At 42.4% G+C, this 19,480-nt stretch overlaps 1 protein-coding gene across 3 annotated transcripts; it reads right to left on the bottom strand.

The window, feature by feature from the left end:
• Positions 1-363: 363 nt before the first annotated feature.
• On the bottom strand, positions 364-19,300 carry SUPT7L (SPT7 like, STAGA complex subunit gamma). 3 transcript variants are annotated; one of them, XM_056356985.1, is made up of 5 exons: positions 19,179-19,272; positions 18,413-19,058; positions 11,144-11,468; positions 9,033-9,270; positions 364-5,551 (listed from the first exon to the last, which is right to left on the bottom strand). In XM_056356985.1, exons 2-5 carry the CDS (start codon positions 18,823-18,825, stop codon positions 5,289-5,291), a joined length of 1,239 nt encoding a protein of 412 aa, XP_056212960.1. In that variant the 5' UTR covers positions 18,826-19,058; positions 19,179-19,272; the 3' UTR covers positions 364-5,288. The 3 variants fall into 3 exon arrangements, with proteins under 3 accessions (XP_056212960.1, XP_056212961.1, XP_056212959.1); XM_056356986.1 differs by lacking the exon at positions 19,179-19,272 and adding an exon at positions 14,795-15,104 and having other exon boundaries at positions 18,413-18,534; XM_056356984.1 differs by having other exon boundaries at positions 18,413-19,300.
• Between the last annotated feature and the right edge of the window lie 180 nt (positions 19,301-19,480).

Raw genomic sequence — 19,480 nt, 5'->3', positions numbered from 1 at the left:
TGGTGATATAAGTAGTAGAAGTATATGTAAGAGGCTGCTTCAGAAATAGCACTTGCTTATGCTAGATGAATACCAATACTAGCACTGTGGTACTAATATCACCTCTGGGGCTCACCAGAACTGGCACCTGTGAAAAATAAGACTTCCAGTTTCTGGAATAATACCTCTTGTCTCTCTAGTTGTGACGTTAACACCGGTATCATCTCAGTACTTTATCTAGGCCTGGGGAAAAAAAAAAAAAAAAAAAAAGTCTACTCCAGACCCACACCTCACATAAGGGCAGACAAAATTCCAAGACCAGCCTTTGGGTTCACAGCACCACTCTTAAAAAAAAAAAAAAAAAAAAAAAATCCACACAACACCTTTAGGATTTCTGAATGATTTTTTAAATTTTATTTTCTTAGAAATTATGAAGAAACTCTCTCCAGGAGAGCAAGGAAAAAAGCCAACCGTGAAATATTTCCAAGCAATTTTGTTCCATAAAAACACAAGCAAAGTTACCTATTTCATTCACATGCATGTACAAAAACGTTTTAAGTAAAACATCCTTCACACATAACACCTGCATTAGTCTCAGGATTGAGCGCATAATCAGATTGGCCTCAACTACTCAATCTTATTTTCGTGATTTCTTTTTAAATTGTAAATATCTATGCAGGAAACATCTCTTTTTCTGCACAGCATTATGCATATCCAAATTAGCATAGATGGTCTTGGAATTAAATCAGTAGGTAGCACGGTCTGACAGCTGTATACTGAAGTTGTTACACTGCCGTTTATACAGTGAACTCTGCTGGATACCAGACAAAACTCTTCAAAAGAAACAAAAAGGTATTGCTAGAGGGGAAAAGGAGTATGATACACAGTGCTCTCTCAACTACAGTTCTGTACAATCCCCATGCAAAACACTTCAAAAGCCAAGCAATTCACAGATCTTGCTCTCCAAATTGCTATCAAAGTTCTCACCAATTTCAGTCATGGCAAAATCAATCACTAAAGCCATCAATGCTACTGCATATGGACGTGGTCAATACTCACCATTCCGATTTGCCATCCACCCGCCTTTGGAAAGAGAAGGGAGATGATGAAAGAACCAACAAAACTGTGGACTAGTGAAGCAGGTGGGTCAGCAGAGTATTTTACTAGCAACCAGCAAAAAACGACAACTGCAAGAGCAGAGCTTCATTCCAACCCACTGCATAACCTCACCACGGCTTGAAATGTGGGGATTACATGGTCAATGGACTCCTCACTAGCAGCCCAAGGCTACATTAACACCTAGAAAAATCTTATCCGGTTCATCAAAAGAGCATATTGGCTGTATCTGACCTCATGAGCTAGATTTGAAATGTCACCATTTCGTGCATGAGGAACACCACTGTAAATCTAAGGACTATTAATGTTCAGAGGGGAAAGGCTCACCCAGAAGGTAAAGCTTCCACATGCATAAAAGAAAACGTCAAGCACACAAATGTCAGAAGCAACACTTAGCATAATCGGGAAACAGGAGGTACAGATTTCACTCTGTCATCATTTTTAAATGTACAAGTGATGCCAATGCATTTCTTACCTCTGCATATAAATGCATCCCATCTTTGGGAATCAATAACACTTCTCTCTTACACTGCAACAACACAGCTGAATCAAAGGAGGGTGAATTTCCACTGTATTAAATATACTTGAAGCACTCAGGCTTGACTTATTGCAGACTGCGTGTTACAGGGTGAAATAGGTGTGGAAAAGGGATGTGAAATAAAAAAACACAATTGTAAGACAAAATCTGCACGTGAGCAATATAAAGAAAGCATTTAAGATTGATACTTAGGAGGTTTAACCAAAGCCCTGGAGAACACTAGATTTTCTTTTCTAGCCCACTTGAAATCTTGCAAATAAGCAAGTGATGCTGGCAGCAGTCACTGTGTCTTCTACTTCCTGAAAATAGTACAAGGGACTTTGCATAGGTGCCCCAGCATCAACAATACTTTACTAAAACAGTTTGGCAAAATATCTGTGGGGAAAGGCCCAACGACAGGTGTTCTCACACAGTATCAAAGACACAGGGGCTAAACCAGCCTGAGCTTTAAGGCCCCAGCCTAGCACATTCTCTCAGAACACTGGATCTGCTGGTTTAGGCAAGAAGGGCAGTCTGCTTTTAGCCCTGTACTACCATTTGAACAGCAAGCTCTACTAAAGGTGTAAAAAAGAAAAAGCATCAGCCCAGCAGGATGAAGTCTCCTCTGATTCCCATACATGAAGGGCTAAAGTCAGGTCACTTAACTCAGATATTGATGGTGTGGATATCTTCAGCTGAGGTAGTCAAGGTGAACACACTATGGGCACACAAAGGAAAAAGAAACATTTCTAAAAATGCCACCCATCTGACCTGCTTTATGCTTCTACTTCAAGGCCAGATGAATGGTGACCCAAGAATGACTATTTATCTTCAGCTCCAAATGGGGCCCAGAGGAACAAATTGAGATGCAGACATCTAAAGCTGAGTAAGAAGATACCACCTCAAATGCCTTCCTTGTACGTGGGCAGCTGAACAGCACAGTTTTGCTGTACTTCTGCGTGATAAGCAGTCTTCCTTAAAACCAGTATCATATAGGTCTGTAACATTCAATCTAAGCATTCTCCAGCCAGCTACAGTCCTCCTGAACTGGAAGAAAAGCTCACAACTCTCACAAAACTCTCTGAATGATCACAATGCCTTTTTTGAATAGTAACTAAATCTCAAACACACTTATAAGAGGCAAATACCACTATTCTTTCTTCACACCTGAGAAAACAGGGACATTGCAGCTTGCCTAATGGTGACTCAGAGGGAATCAAAATAAAGATCTCCTGATACACTGGTATGCTCTTCTACTACTGACTAGGCTTCAAACTGCTAGAATTTACCTCCCAGGAGAAACCTTTAGAACTGTGATGGACAATTTTAACTCCAATATCCATAAAAGTCTGTGGTCACACATTCTTATTAGACATTGAGGAATTTTATGTTTGGCTTCCACTTTATAGAAATGGAAGAGAAATACAGATAGGAAAAAAGAATTAAAGCTAGGCCTGTTATACAGAAACAAAAATACTATGCCTGGAGCTCATTCTTTCTGAAGATAAACTTGCGATTTTAAGGACAAATGGGAGATTTGGTAAATCTCCCTCAAACATCCCAAGGGGTTACAGGTATAAAGCCAGTTTAAGTGGCTATTCATTCTTGATTCATGTTCATTCTAGCTTTTTTGAGAGAGATACTCACTGAATCAAGTTAAAGACTGAGTTGATCAACTGAGGATTGTGCAGAACAAAAAAAATGTCATCAGTCAGCTGAGCCATAAAAGCAAGCAGCAAAATAGATTCTGTTTCAGACTAAGTTGTCAAGATAACAACTTTGAATAGGAGACCCCAGCCAGCCTAAAGTTGCCGCACTCAATCCAGTAAGAGCAAAGGAAAAGTTTGCATTGCCAGGACTGGCTCACACCAATAGTAAAAGCTACTTTATTCTCTCCAGAAAACCGCATTAACTTCCCTGACAGTATGACTGAGAAACAAACTAGGGAAGAAGCTCTGCTGGACTAACAAGGAAGAACTGGTGGAGAATGTGAAGGTCTTGGCTGCAGCAGACATGGAACTGTGGTATTTAAAATCCTGAGAAATGTGTACAAGACCAAGTCCTGGACCTTTAGCACAACGTATTTTGGTTTATTCAAGGAATGACTTAGCAGCATCTTATGAGGCCTCCCAAAGGGGCCCAAGTGTGCTGCCTTATCTTCAAGGATAGCTTTCTCAAAGTAGAACAGTTCTTTCTGACAAGCAGAAATTAAAGCAGGCATTGACAGAAGGCCAGCAAAGATGACCAAGGACTTCCTGACTGAGTTTAAACACAGAGGTGGAAGCAAGGATGGGCTAGCCAGCAGGGATATAGAGACACAGCCCAAGCATGCCAGGACCGTTAGAAAAGCCAAAGCTCAGCTGGAGTTGAAACTGAAATGAAATGTGACAAAAGGCTTCTTTAAGTACATTGAAAGCAAAATAAAGGTTAAAGAAAACATGGGGTTACTGTTCAACAATGCAAGGCGACAAAGGAAGCTCTTCCTAGTTTGAGGCTGATGTACTCAACACTTTTTTTGCCTGTTTTCACTGACAAGGTCTGCCTTCAGGCCTGCTAGGTCCCTGGGTCTTCGAGCAGAGTGTGTGGGAATAAAGCATTACCTACAGTAGAGGAAGACAGAGTTAGCAAGAACTTAAGCTAACTGGGCATACGTCAGTCCACTGAACCAGACAGGACGCATCTGAAGCACTGAAGGAGCTGGTTCATGGCACTGTGAGGCTACTCTACAGCATCTTTGCTACATCACCATAAGTATCACTGACAGCTCCGCTTAAGTGATCTGACTTAAGATTGTCTTGTTGTCCACAACAGTCAGCAAGCATATAGCCAGCACGCTGAGGGAAATCATTATTTTTCTCTCTTCAGCATTTGTGAGACCGTATCTGGAGGACTGCATCCACTTTTGTGCTCTACCTTTCAAGAAGAGCACTGCAGCAATTTCAGTGGAAGGCCACAAAGCTGTTTAGGGGGCTGGAGCACAAGGCATAAAAGAGGCGGCTCAGGGAGCTTGCTTTCTTCACACTTAACAAGAGAAAGGGCTAAAGAGAGATTTCATTGTATACAACCACTTAATGGGCAGGTTAGAGAAGACGGTCAGACTCTTCTTGGAGATGAACAGTGAGAGAACAAGAGGCAATGAACACAGGTTGGAACATGGGAAATTCTGACTAGATGCAAAAATACATTTTTTCTTACTATGAGGGAACTATGGGAAAATGCTGACCAAAGAGGTTTGGCATCACCATCCTTGGAGATACTGAAAACTCAAATGGACAAGGCCCTGAGCAATCTGCTCTAATTGGCAGTGCTTCAAGCAGGGGGCTGGACTAGAAACATCAAGAGATCCCTTCAACCCAAATTATTCAATGATTCCATGACTGAGCAAATCTCTTCACAACCACTTTCCACTGGCAACGTCCTTATTAATCTGCCAAAGCAAGCCGTGCCACTATCAAATGCATAGGGTGATCTTCAGTCTTGTGAGTCAGGATTGAGTACAGAAGCCGGCAAAGAGGGGAGCTAAAGTGCACTACCCATCAAACCTTTCATAATAATTTTATGCAAGGTCCCTCATACACCAGGGCCAGCCCTGTTTATGAATCATAGCCATCACAGTACTCTCTTAGTTTCGAGCCTGTTACATACCATCAGGACTAAATAAAAATAGTGTCTCTTTTCACATCTTCTTCATCTTTTTCTTGCAGCGTTGGTTGAAGACAGGCGAGGATCCCATCAGACTGTCAGCAGAATGAGAACCATAGCTGCTCTCAGAGCCATTGGGGCTCTGTGGCATCCCAGCTTCACTCATGCCTGACATCGGTTCCTCAAAGACATCACTGCCTAGGACCCCATGGCCATGTACATTAGCCTCCTCATTTTCCTGGGGCTCCATTTTCACCTGTGCCAAGTTCCAGAGTGGGGAAGCATTCACTTCAGCCCCTAGAGAAAGGAAAAGCACACAGCAGTAATTGAGTAAAAAGGCAAATCATGAACAGATTGGAAGGGACAGCAGCACTGGTAAAGAAGGAGCAAAAGCAAAGCTACTGGTGAACTAGGCTGCGGGGAAAACAAAGCAAAACAACCCAAGCACTGTGAAACAATAAATTAAAAAATGTGTTGGCTTTTTTCCTTTTAAAAGCCCAGTAATTGCTGTTCTAAAAAATATGATGCTATCCTTTCACAGCAATCCTCCACACTGTTTTCTCCATGAGAAACAACTTAGAGAGACCACATCCCTCTTGAGGAGCATCTCAGCAGCAGTGAGTACACCAACAGCACGTGGACTAGACCCTGGATAAGCAGGACTTAGAGGCAGTCCAGAAGTCATTCATGATGATGAGGTCCTTGCAATGTCACCAATCTCCTTTAAGCTGTCACACACTGGACTTCTGCAGGGGAAGTGAAAGGGCAGAGGAGCAGGCAGATGAACAGTCTCAAACACTGCTTCCAGCATGGAAATTCAGGGACATCGAAGCTGCAGTCAGGCATGCGACTGCCAGCCTCCTTCCGCTCAACACCTGCAGGTCTCATCCCACCCTTCAGGAGAATGGAAATAAATTCTCCTGGCTCAACCTCACAGACACCCTGGTAGGAAACAGTTCCCACACTGCTGCCCTCCCCGCCCCCCCTTTAGTTTTTTAAAACTTTTGGACTAGTGTGCAACCTGAGCAGATTGAGGATTTTCCATATAAGATTATGAAACTGCATTTTTTGATAAAAGCAACTGTTTTTCTTCCCAAGAGCAGTAATTATAAATTGCATTATTTCTGCTTATTTACAGTTTTAAGAGAGACAAAAATCCTATTAAAAATACACTAATTGGGCTCCTTGCTGAGATGGGCATAAACAGCCCAGAACTGAATAAAGGCTGAAGTCTTCTCATTTTTACATCTGGTCCCTTTTGTGTGGGGTTAAATTCACATGGAAAATAAAATAAAAGAAAACCTAGGAAAAGTTTTAGTAAGCTTTCCAAACCTTGTGTCTTATGGAGTTTGGCTACAGTTTGAAAACACAACCCAACCTCTTGTACTGAGCCAAACCTACTACCATTCCCTACTATCAACACACTATTAACAATAGACCCATTTTACTAGCAATTACACAGAGAACAAATCTTCCACCATGTGTTTATACTGAGAATTCTCCCTTATGAAGGAGTGAGGAACCTTTTCCAGAGCACTATAGTTCAAACCAGGGTTTAGGAAACCTTTGTTGCAACAGCCTACACTAGGACAGCAAGCCAAAATAAAAGTGCTTGCTGGTGTCCAGTTGCCTTAATGAAAAGTCTTTTTTATGTTAATTATAAGCAAATGTATTCCTCTTAACAACAATGGCATACATCATTAAAGTATCAGTTCCACAGAGTTGCAGCTCCAGTCTACACAATAATCAAAGACAACCACTAAACTTATGTCTTTCATCAATTGCTCTTCATTGCTCAGTCTTATTCCTTTCAGCTCTATCACCTGTCATTGAGACTGTCACTAATGACTAAAAGTACTTAAGCATCTTCAAAGCACTTTCACTTCAAAGTACTTTACAAATGAGCTAATCCTCATGTTATCCTGCTGGGTGGAGTAACAAGGGCTCCGATTTTGCCTCCATTTCCCCAGCTGCAATGAAATTAAGCAGCTAGCCCACAACCGCAATGTCAGACATATGCAGAAACACAAGCAGAACACAAAAGGCTGTAACTAGTTTTGTCCATAGACACTGAAGTCTTACTGCCCTCTCTGTGGGCCTCACACTTGTATTTTCAAGATGGTGGTGACCTAATTGCAGCAACTTTTCCTCACTCCCTATGACATTACACTATCTAGCCTGCCCAGCTCTAGACTGGGGCTTCTCACACTTAAGAGATTTCCAAAGGCCCTTGTGAAGTGAAGAGAGATTTTCAGGGAGGAACACAGCACTTGTGTTCTTAATTAGAATACATCAATTTGGTATCAGAGAGGCAAGAGGCGTTTAATATACAGCTAGCGTGCTAACCTCTGGGTCTCAAGTGGTACATGCTAATACAAAGCTTTCCAGATGAATCGCTTGCAACCCCAGACGGGCCAGAGGAGCCTGTTGCTCCCTCTCCCACAAAAATGTGAGCACTTCACATTTCAGAAGTACTGTGGAAAGCAATATGAGCTTCCAGAAAAAGATCAGATGCATTTGTGCTATTTTAAAACTCAACAGAATGTGCTATTTAAAAAAAACAAAACTAATGGACTCACAGGTACACTCTTAACTTCACTATATAAGCTACTTAGTTTGGGGTTAATAGAAGGACAGGTTTCACTGTTTTTTAACCAGATTTTTAGGTGAAACAGTTTTTATTGCAGGGATTTCCAGACTTCAGAAGGCTCTATACAAAAATCAAAATTGGCTTTCTTTGAGAGAAGAACATCATCTTCGTTTTCCAGAAAATTTAGCACTACTGAACAGTGCACAGACTAAAACTTGTACACAGATATAGAAAAGTCACAGCAGTAGCAGATTCTCCCACATTGGCCACCAGTGTGTTTCAAATGCCAACATCATGGGATGAAACTGACGAAAAGAGTACAGTCTCCATAACACTGCTACTTCATTCACCCTTTCACTTTCTACAACCTCAGCTAATGACAGCAGGCTTTGGGGTAGACCTGCTGGAACAGGAGAGACTCACGCACCCCTTTCACCCAAGTCCCTGATACGCTTTCATAAAACAGTGACTATCACTACCACGGTGACTTCTGAGTATGGAGGACTGCACCAAATACCACTAGTATTTCCATAACTCATTCAGTGCCTAAACTATACAGGGTCATGAATTTACTCAAGTCACAAGGAATATGGCCTTCAACTTTTCAGTAACATGAATCTCTGGGCAAGAATCCAAAACTACCCGGGGCGGGCGGGGGAAGGAAAAAAGTAGCCAGTACTCTCCTTACCAGAAATATAGATAAAATTCCAGTCTCTTTTAAACTAAAATATATACATATATATAAACCCTAAAGTTACATTTGTCTTTGTTACAATAAACTGGAAAAAAAAACCTCCTGGTAGTCACATCTGCAGCAAATACCCTAGTTCAAAAAACAACAATGAAGCCCTTGGGCCAGCACTGGAGAAAAACAATACCTCACACCAATAACAAAGCCAAGAACTTTAACTATCCCCTAAAAAGAAACATCATATAAAGCATTTTGTGTTCTACAGGGTCAGCAAATGCAGTAAATATTTAACAAATCCCAGTAATTGATATCTTTGATTCTTTGGGTTTGTATTTAGAAAGCAGGCAAGGGTTTCACTCCCATTCAAATCTTTTTACTAAAACCTAAAAAAGTCTTCTCCCTCTCCTGCCTCACAATGGGATCTGCTATTAAAAATGTAAACAAGATCACATGGAACTGCTGATGGACTGTTTCCAGGAAGAGCAAGAAAACCCTACCTGAAGTCTGTGGAGAAGCTTCTACTTCCAAGTTTGCAGAGAAGCGCTCACTTTGAGCTCCAAGGACTCCAACGGGCAAAGACTGGTCACCAGAAGCCAGATCTCCTTCCAGCTCCTCACTTATGGGGAAAGTGATATCACTAACAGGTTCCTCCTTAATCTTCACAGGCTTTGTGTCTTCTGCTGCCTTTTCAGGGTTGACAATCTTCTCATATTCTTCAGAGAGCTGCTTGCTAACCTGTCAAAGATCAGTGAGGGTGAAAAAGAGGCCAGAAAGATCAGAATGACTTCAGAGAGCCTGATGGCAATTACATCGCAGTGCACTCTGTTCCCACAGTATTACTAACATCTGACCTGAACAAACAAGTAAACAGGTTACCAGCTACACAGTAAAGATTTTTTTTCCCCTTTAAGAACACCTTCTGTCCTGTAATAAGGGACTTTAATATGAGGCTTAATCCATTAACTGCTTGATAAATATGAGCACCTTTATTTCAGAGACAGAGATGATGAGGCACAGAAATTTAAACAGAGCACAAAACAAAAGCAAAGTGTCTCAGTTTCTTTGTTCTACCTATAAGGCTGTCCCCCATCCACCAGTAATAAATTCACCCCAGCATTAAAAACAAGCAGCTCAGATATTCACCAGCTCTGTAGTCACCACTGTGCAAAGCCTGGGCATCTTCTGTCAGATTCACAGCAAAAAAAACAGAAGCTTTCTCCAGTCAGAGAAGTGAAACAAACACAGGAATGAGATTTAGAACTACCCTGTACTTCTAGAAACTTAAGAACGGTAAGCAATTAAATTAAAAATTTCAGATTTCATGTGCTTCTAACAAATGCTAGTTTATACCATTGAATCCCAACAGTCAGCGAACTGTGCTCAGGAAAAGCCCAAGGCTTTAACAGCAGAAGTAAGAAAAAGAATAGCAAAGCCTATACCTCCTTTCTAGATAAGACTTCCAAATACAGAGGCTACTGTGGACCTCAGCCCTCCATAAAGAAAAGAACAAATGAAACAATGACCAGCTGCAGAATGAGAGTGAACTGCATCAGCAGAACGATGCAGAAAACCCAAATTCCAAAAGGACACAACATCTGAAAAAAAAAAAAAAAACACTTGGAAAAAAATTGAACAGAACCATTTTTTTGAACAAAAATGGTTTTAATGAAGACAGATCTCAGTGATGATATTTTAATGCACAAACATCAGAGTCTATCACAATTTATATATTACATGCACTTATAAGTGTGTCTGATTTATACTGCCTCTGTAAGCCACAAGGTGCTAACTCTGGGAAAAGAAGGAGCACAAGGTAGCTGCTCCAAGATGAGTCAACTAGCACTCAGATAATGTGACGAACAGGAAGGGATGGCAGGTTTTGCCTTTGGTCACAGGCTACCTATTTGATTCAAGTCTTCTTTCTTGATGAGTAGGAGTAAAATTCCCACTTCAAATCTTTGCATTCACAACAGGCAGTCTTACATCATCCAAACAAAATGCCTATCCGTAATTTCACAGAATGCACAGACCAAGAGAAACCACAGCCTTATTCTTACAACCTGCGTTTACATGATGCCTCTAATTCCAAGGAATTTAACAATTCCTCTTCTCTCCACAGAAGCACAGTGCCCTCTAGAGTGGGAGTGCCACCTGCGTGACAATCCACATCAGTACAATACTACCCCACACTCCTAAAGCTTAAGCGAGTCACCCCTTGCTTAAGCAAACACAAGCCACTGTACAGCCTAGTAATTTTTGTTTGCTTCTTTGGTAAGCATCCAAATATCCTATTAAAGCAGAAAATTCAGTTAGTCAGTCAGTACCCATTTAACCTCTACTTGATACTTTTGTCTGGGCCACTCTAGATCCGAGTGACCTCTTAAACCCAGACAAACCACCAGCAGAGCGTTCTTAGCCTCAGCAGGGACACAAATAAGGGGCTCTGTCTTCCAGTCAAAAAAATCTTTCCCTTGATGACTCCCATCCACATCCAAGAGGTTTTCTAATCGGATTTTACCCAAGTAAGACCCAGGACTTGAGATGGGAATAAGCAACTGTACTGGGAGTACATTTCTTGGCGCTGTCAGGTCCCTACTGCTCTTCTCACCTGAAGCATGTAGCTGTGATAATCCTTAATGCGGTGCTGCCAGAACTTCTGCAGCGAGAGCACACTGCCAATGCCCACTTCATGGAAGACCTGCTCCATGACATCAGGGAAAGGGGTGTGCCCAAGTCGAGCTTCTCGATCCACAGCAAAGCGCAGCAGTTTGGTGAACTTCAAGCAGTACTCGTGGGCAATGTCTGTCAGGGTCTCCAGAACACTCTCGTTGGCACACTCAAAGCCTGTGTGAGCCAGGATAGTGGCCATTGACTGGTAGAGAAGCTGCCGGCAGGAGGACCAACTCAGCTCAGTCACTGGCTCCCCTTTTCCTCTAAAAACCAGAAAAGAGAGAAATAGCATACCTCCAAAAACTTAAAGGAACGTATCAGCTGAAGAGATACCATCAATAATAAGGTGATTGCACAAAGGGAAAGTAGATTGATTGGGTTCTCTGCTGCTTCTCCATTGCATATGAACACTACCCAGTAAGGGTTTATCTGCTTTCCCTTCTTCCCCTCCCTCCAAATCTGCACTGCCAATTCTCATTTTCCCTTCTAATGCCACAAGATTCCTTGGGTGATTCATGAATGTGGGATGCAAATCTTCTGAACCCTGAAGCAACTCCCTTCCCACCCAAGAGCTTTTCTCCTGGAGACGTGAATTAAATGGGTCCTTGACACAAACAAAAAAAGGCATTTTAAATACATGAATGCAAATCATCTCCCCTCTCAGTTAATTACATTTCTCTTCCTTATTATCTCTGATGTCACAGGCCTAATAGTCAGATACAAAGGCTTCTGGGATAGACAAGATCTGAATTTACAATGCAAAAGACACACATAAAAAGCAAGAAAAGGGATACACACACATTTCATAAAGGTACACCATAGCCAAATAGACGCAGATTTCCCTGCCCTCATTTCCAGTAGCCACTAAGCATGACACCGAAAGAAGTATTCCCGTATGCAACCTAAGAAGGGAACACCAGGCTCTGGGAGGAGGCCTGGAGACATTCTGCTGCAGAGCAGCATTCCCTGGCCTTGGGTTTGAGACCTCTCTTCTCAGTGTTGCTAAGCAGGAAGGAGTGACCACGCAGGACGGAGCAGATGGAAAACAACTTACATAAGCACTTCAAACATCCTTCCTTTACCGTCAGGTAACCAAATTTTTCATCAAGATGAGTTAACAACTAGAAATTCCACATAAGAAAAAGAGAAGATGAGATAAGGCAAGGCCTCTGAAAGGTAAACATATTTCTACCAGATTTCTCAAGTTGCAATTAAATGCATACAATGTATTTGCCCATATCAGTAACACAGTCCTCAAATGCCGATGTCAAAAAATCAAGTTTCCCTTCTGCTAAGTATGGTATTTATATACTGTTTTACGCTCCATTCAGCACCAATGGCAGAATTAAGCTAACAATTTCACCCTTCATTTGTTTCTGATCAATTTCTCCCAACATCTTCCGCAGCCCATCCCGAGGTTTGCCTTGCTCTCACCCTGCATTACTTGCATATCATCACACACTCTTTCCAGTAACAAGACCTGATTAAACAGTACACAGACATCATTGATGCCTTGATAAAATTCTCACTATGTCTCTCTGAGTGTATTAGGATCCTTCAGTCTCACTGAGCCGCCGGGTCACAGAGCCTCAGCTCTCCCTGATCCTCAGAACCCACCCATAGAAAATCACTGAAAAATAGCAGTAAAAAGATAACATTTCAGGGGAGTGAAAATGGAAGGTTAAACTTAGACCTATCAGGACCAAAATAATTATTTTCAAGAACACCAGTTCAGCACTTTCTGATTATTCAAATAAAGGGGGGGGGGGGGGGGGGGGGGGGGAAATCACACTGTATTAAGAGCTGCAGATGATTATATTTCTAAGTGGATATTAAGAACAGCATGTGGATCTCAGGTCATGGATTCATCCCAGTTATTAATTGCTGGAAAATTACTCACATCCCAATTCCTACTCAATTATGTAACTACTTCGTAAAGACAACAGCAGGCGCTCTGACAAGATGAATTAAAAGATCATCAGTTCCCTTATAAACCAAGTGTCACCCATACTGTTTTTCCATCTCCCTCACTCCCCCTTCCACCTGCCAGCGACAGATTTCTGAAGGTCACAAACAGCCATATGTCTCATACAATACTCGGACCAGGAGGTTAAAACAGAAAAAAAACCCAACAACCATTAAACAAAACCTACCATAAAACCACCACCAAAATGTATGGCTATAAAAAACAATCTCTTCCTTTTTAGCACATTATAAAGGATGTACCTAGATGTCCAGTAGCCATCAGTTGAGAGCATCCTATGCTGCCAAAACCACCGAACACCAGACTACTATTAATAGAGACAAATAAAAAGAGCTGTTATTGATGCTCTGCCATTCACCCAAAACACTATGGGCAAACTGAAACTAGACACAGATTTTGGCAAGCCTTAGCAGGATACTCAGCCACTTGTAAAGTAGAACACAACAACCATTTAGCAATGCATATCACTGCTCAGAAGCAGCAGAGAATGTTCTATCTCTTCTAAGCTCCTAGAGGAAAAGAAACTAATTGCCAGCATTAAAATGCAGCTAGGTCACTGTGCCGAAAGGGATATAATCAACTTGAAATCTAATCAATTAAAGACAGAGAGAAAAGAACTTCCAGGTACTGTACTCAAAGCCAAATCCCCACCTCTTGTTGTTGGTAAGGTCAATCAATTTTATTCTGTTTTTCTTATGTTTTCTTCTCTTGTTTTCCTGTTTCCCACAGTAAACAGCAGAGGAAGACGATTAAAATCCTGATTAGACAGCAAAAACTGAAATATTGTTGTAGATGTTAATGGAAACCAACACATGAGAAAAATGCTCTTTTTTTTCTTCTTCTTTAACTTTCAGGTACTGTCTGGTAAGAATGCGCATAAGCAAAAACAGCCATATAGACAAATTTAAGTTCAGAGCAGCCATGTTCTGCTAATGCCAAGCCTTCCCAAAAGCAAACTTGATCATAGCTAAAGAGCCTTGGTCTTAGATCTCATCCAGATACACAGCACCTACAAAAGCACCCTTACAGATACTATCACGCAGAATGCCACCCTCTGCAGCACTTCCTGCTTTTCTGAACGGCTCCCCGTCCAGCAACCATCCAAAGCCAAACCTACTTCACGTATTACCAGGGTCATATAGCTGCAAGTAAACAAGAGCGCTTCAATCCCTGAAGTTCTGTCACCAGCGACTAAGATGACTGGCAATTAGGCCTGTGACTTGGAGGTGACCATCTCTACAGAATATATAGCGTGAAATTTCTCACAAATACTGGCCAACTTGTCACTCTTCGATTTTCTATTTCCAATAGAGCTCTGAATCTTTACCTATGGGTCACCAACACTAGATGATGCTCCAGACAGAAATCTACCTGCCAAGCCATGAATTCATCAGACCCAAAGCCCAGCCTTTTCCCACCGCTACCAGCAAACCTGCAACACACAGAACTTCACAACAGAACACATGAAAAAAACTGTCCATTTATAGCAACCAGACTTATTTTCAGAATTAGTAAGGTTTCAGAACTCACAAAAGGCACGTTTTTTTGTGTCAGTCAGTTAAAATGACAACAAGTCATTCCCCAAAGGCACCACAATCCATTCACCTAAGCTCCTCTCCTCTAAGGCTCTTCTTCTCAGAGGGCAGGAGATCTTGTGGTTCATTTCCCATACAACTGTCTTCAGGAGAAAGTGTTTGGACTAAGTTAGTACAAGGATCGACAGTTGAGGTTCACTCAGCTGCAGTAACGGATTGAAGTGTTCTGCTCCTTCCTAGGTGAGCATAAGCTAGCAGCAGATGGAGGGAGGGATTGTTTTTCCTATGAACACATCAATTTTATGAAACATTACATTGTGGAGTTGAATTTCTACCAAATGAGGTGCAACAAGGTCGCTTCAGAGCCATTTTCCTCCAAACTGTAAAATAAAGAAGAACATTAGAAAAATAAGGTTATACTAGTCAGAGAGTGCATCAAAGAACACAGCACACTAACTCAAAGCAGAAAGTTGTTTCCTTCTGGAAAATGGCCTCTTTCCACCTCACCCAGAGTAAGCCTCTAGTGAAATCTCTTTGCTATGTACAGAAGGCTGCACAGACATAAAACGAAACTGCTTCAAGAGATAATGGCAAAAAAAAAATGGAGTCTCAGTGGCACAACCCAGAAGACCAGACAGTTTTGGGGCTAAGCCAGAGTCCTTAGTCCAGCAGGGGAAGTATGTTCTGCTTGCTCTAATTACCACTGCTCCAAAACCTCCACAATATTAAACCTGCTACCCCACCGACACATGCACTCCCCTACTTCCCACTTAACTTCAAGCCTTTCTGCCATGAACTGTCTTTCCATTGCAAGCTCCCAGTTTTGTTCACAGATTATCTTTCAATGCAAAACACGCATCCAACATAGTCAGGAACACAAATGACAGAATGGCAGAGATATCTGTTAAGAAACCAACCACGCACACACAAGAAAAAGCATCTGAAGAGGCACGTGATGAGTAGGTTAGGTTTCTTTTGAAGACGGATCCATGCTAATCAGAGGAAGTTGAACAGAGAAGAAGGAAAAGCAAGCAGGCATATTATGGTAAGACCTTCCTGTTCGAATGGTGGTTTCAAATCTACAGTTCCTTGCTCATCATTCTTCACTGACTACAAGTTAAGCTTACCTTTTGTTTCTGTACCAACCAAAATCAAATGTTAATCTGTTATTGTATATTCCAAGAACTGTAACATTAACACTTGCAAATCACCAGGACCAGATGGTAATTCATCCAGGAATACTAAAGGAATTCAAGGATAAAATAGCTGAATAGCTGTGGTGAGTCACCTCTTGCTTTATACTGCCTTGGCCCATGAGGACCAAGAAAACATTTTCTTTTAATAGCTTCAGAAGAGATGTGAAGAACTGCAGGCTGGGAAGCCTGATATATTCTGGTGCATCAGGGAAATCCAAAGGAATTATATGAACAGAATTAGATGACACATGGGTAAATACGTTATACTCATAAAGAGTCCAGACAACTCCTGTAAATGGAAAACCTGCTTCATAAATATACTGGAGTCCTGCAAATCCACCAAGCAAGTATGTAAAGGATCTCCACTGTGAAGTACAGGTCTTCCCTCAGGGATCTGTGCCAGAATCAAGTTTTTTTCAACCTATTTATAAACAAACTGGGAAAACAAAGTAAAGGAATAGCATAGTGATTAAAACTAATGGTGGTACAGATGTTGAGGGGATGAAAACAACTGGAAAATAGCAGTAAATTAGTTTCTGCCACTTCCTCATCTCAAAAAGGATGAGGAGGTAGGGGTTTCAGGTGTGAGGCAGGGTGGAAGGGAGGAAAACAAAAATGAATCCAGGTGATAACAAAACAAAAAGACAAGAGTGTGGGGTCAAAGGATGAAATGAATAAATAAGGAAACAAAAGAGGACATGTCTACATTAAAGAAACCTGTGGCCTGATTCAGGCTGGCTGCTCTTATCTTCCTTTCTTCCTATGTCTAAAAATACCTATCACTGCTTCTTAGACCCAGGTTACTGCAAAAAAAAAATGGAATTAAAATATGGATTTAGTCAAATACTCTGACAACGGCACTTCAGAAGGCAGAATAAAATTAAGCGCTACCATGTTTTATCAAGGGGGAAAATGGTCTTTCTTTAATTTTTTTCTACACACTAAGAGCAAACATCAGCAAATCATATAACTTTATTTTTGCTACTAAACAGCACCTGCTGTTCTTAACTCATGTAAGCGTCTTAAAATAGTTAAGAACAAACACACAACAACAAACTCAAAGCTTTCCTCCTGGAATGTATTTGGTTTAGCAAGCACACAATTAAATTCTAGTCTACACTGCAGCTCATTATAAATCCACTCTGTCAGCCATAAAACATTTCATTTCAAAATTATCTATCCAGTTTTTACAATCTAGTCCTTAAACTCCCCCATGTGGTTGACCGCTAAATAACATTTCTTTACGCGGACCCCAGAAACTCGAAGGGACAACAAAAACAGGAAGCAGCGCCCAACACACGGACAGAACCACAGAAAACTGAACCTAAAGCTGAAGCCACCGGGGAGGACAGAGCAGAACACTGGTCAGTTCTACAAACCACAGGGCCAGAAAGAGCAGGAGTCACAGGGCTCAGACTTTATTCCCACAGGACTGTATTTTCCTTCACCTCTAGCGAATTTTTTCTCCGAAGAAGGATGATGGTGCTCCTCCACAAACAGCTTTAAAAAAATCACTCTACTGTTCAGAAAGACTACATTACCAAAAGCAACATCTTTCGATAAAAAGCATTTTATAAAATCTCAGGCCATTAAAGATCTCAGTGGCATTTAACTGATAAATTCTTTCACTGATGCACATTTTCCCCGTTTTAAAAACTAACATATATGATCCTCTCCCATGTCATGTTCATTGGTGCACAGTCCTTAATCTAAGAACAGAAAGTTAAAGCAGGGAGGATTAATCCCTGAACTTAAACACATATAACCTATATCGCGAGATCCGTAAGAAATGCAACACCTTTTGAATTTAGTGCTTGTCAGAGGTGTTGACAGGGAGATGGTGGCAATACTATTTAATCAAAGATTTGAGGCAGAAGCAATGCAGCTTTCCTTTACGTTTTCTTCAGCCCTTGGCTGGTGGAGCCAGTATCAGAGACAAGAATTCCCTTTACCCATACTCATCACCATCTCCACCAGAGTAACAGCAACAAACAGGGTGAAATGTGATAGCTACTATGTCACAGGACCTTGGCAACTGAAATCTTACCAATGTTACCAAATCATCTTTTCAGAACCTACAACTAAACAGCCAAAATTCAGCCATGAGTATTCTGAATTTTCAGTTACAACAAGGCAAGTTTACTTGTAAGTGACCTAAGTAGAAGAGACTTCACATCCTGCAACTAAACTTGTCAAAATACCACTGAAGATAGCAAATCCATTCACAAATTTCCAGCACAGCACTAACAAGACAGAAATCAGCACTACACATCCACATTTTATAGTCAGGAAACAAAAGCACGCTTATTTTAAACAATGTGCATGTTATTGACACAGGAGAAACCTAAATCTCTCCTTTTTGAAGCCTGCTTTACACTTTACATACAAATGTTTGACCCTTCAGCCTATGGGAATCAACGTAACTTCATATGTATTTTAAAACACTCAACTTTCCTTCAGCTAAGAACTAACTCAAAGAAATACCAACACACCTGTAGAAATCACTCTCCGGGTCACTGTGCCTCAGCTGAAATGGCATTTTGGGGGTTTTGCTATCCAGAGGAAGCAGGTCATCGGGGAGAGGTGGAGAGGCCGGACAAGATGGCAGAGGTTCATTGTCTTCAGTTTTTATGCCCTCTGCTTGCTGCTGGTTTTGAGCCTGAGCCATGGCGATCAGGCTGCGCAGCCGCCTGTTGTGCTGGATGAGCTGAATGGTGTGAATTGTGAGGCTGCAGGGCTCCGAGGGGATGTCCAACATGGTGGTCGGCCGGGGTTTGTTTGCAGATGGCTGATGCAATGGAGGATCTTGGACTTCCACAGTACGAAACTCACGTTGAAGCAGGTCAAAGGAGCTGCGGTTGGCCTGGTTAGATGAAACTGGAATCTCACCCCAGTATCGCAGCATTTTTACACAGGTCACGTATGGTCCTCAGAGCCCGGAAGGCTTCCCGATACTGTAGTACAAAGGAGCCCTGTGGCAGGGAAGAGCGCTAGGTTCTAGGCAGCAGCAGGAGCTGGGGTAACGCTCTGAAAAAAAGTGAGCTACCACTGTCAAGAGAACTGTCACTCAGAGCCTCACTCAGCAGCACAGTTCCCACGATGGCAACGCTGGCATTTAAGAGAACATTGCTGCCTCTCCTAGGGGTGGGGAGAAAGAAACGCACCCGCCGTGAGGCGGTAATTGTTGCTGTTTGCAACAGGGGCTGGTGCGGGCCCACCTGGGCCAGGCACTGCGCAGGTCCCGCGGCGCGCACTGACCTGCCCGGAGAAACTCTGGGGGCCGCGCTCGGCCCGGCCCGGCCACCGTCCCCACAAGGCCCCGCCGCCCTCCCTGGGCCCAGCTCCGGGCCCGCGGCTGCCCTGCACCCCGGCCCGCACCCCGCCCGGCGCCAGGCCCAGCCGGCGCGCAGCCCCCCGCGCCGTCCCACAGCACCCCCGCCGCGCCGCCGCACTTCCGGCTGCGCGCCGGAAGCTGACCCCGGTCCGCCGCCAGAAAAGGGTCCCCCACCGGTAGCACCCCTTGGTGCTGGGAGGAGGGTCCCCCACGGGTAATACCTCTT

The sequence above is a fragment of the Falco biarmicus genome, chromosome 12 (genome assembly GCF_023638135.1).
Source record: "Falco biarmicus isolate bFalBia1 chromosome 12, bFalBia1.pri, whole genome shotgun sequence".
Taxonomy (NCBI): domain Eukaryota; kingdom Metazoa; phylum Chordata; class Aves; order Falconiformes; family Falconidae; genus Falco; species Falco biarmicus.
This window is presented reverse-complemented; position numbering and strand designations above follow the sequence as displayed.

Excerpts from the sequence above, each read along its gene's own strand:
- SUPT7L (XM_056356984.1), bottom strand. The coding sequence starts at position 18,825 with ATGCTGCGATACTGGGGTGAGATTCCAGTTTCATCTAACCAGGCCAAC. Across the intron at positions 11,469-18,412 it reads CCGGAGAGTGATTTCTACAG|AGGAAAAGGGGAGCCAGTGA; the intron begins GTGTGTTGGTAT and ends TCTGGTTTTTAG. Across the intron at positions 9,271-11,143 it reads ATCACAGCTACATGCTTCAG|GTTAGCAAGCAGCTCTCTGA; the intron begins GTGAGAAGAGCA and ends GATCTTTGACAG.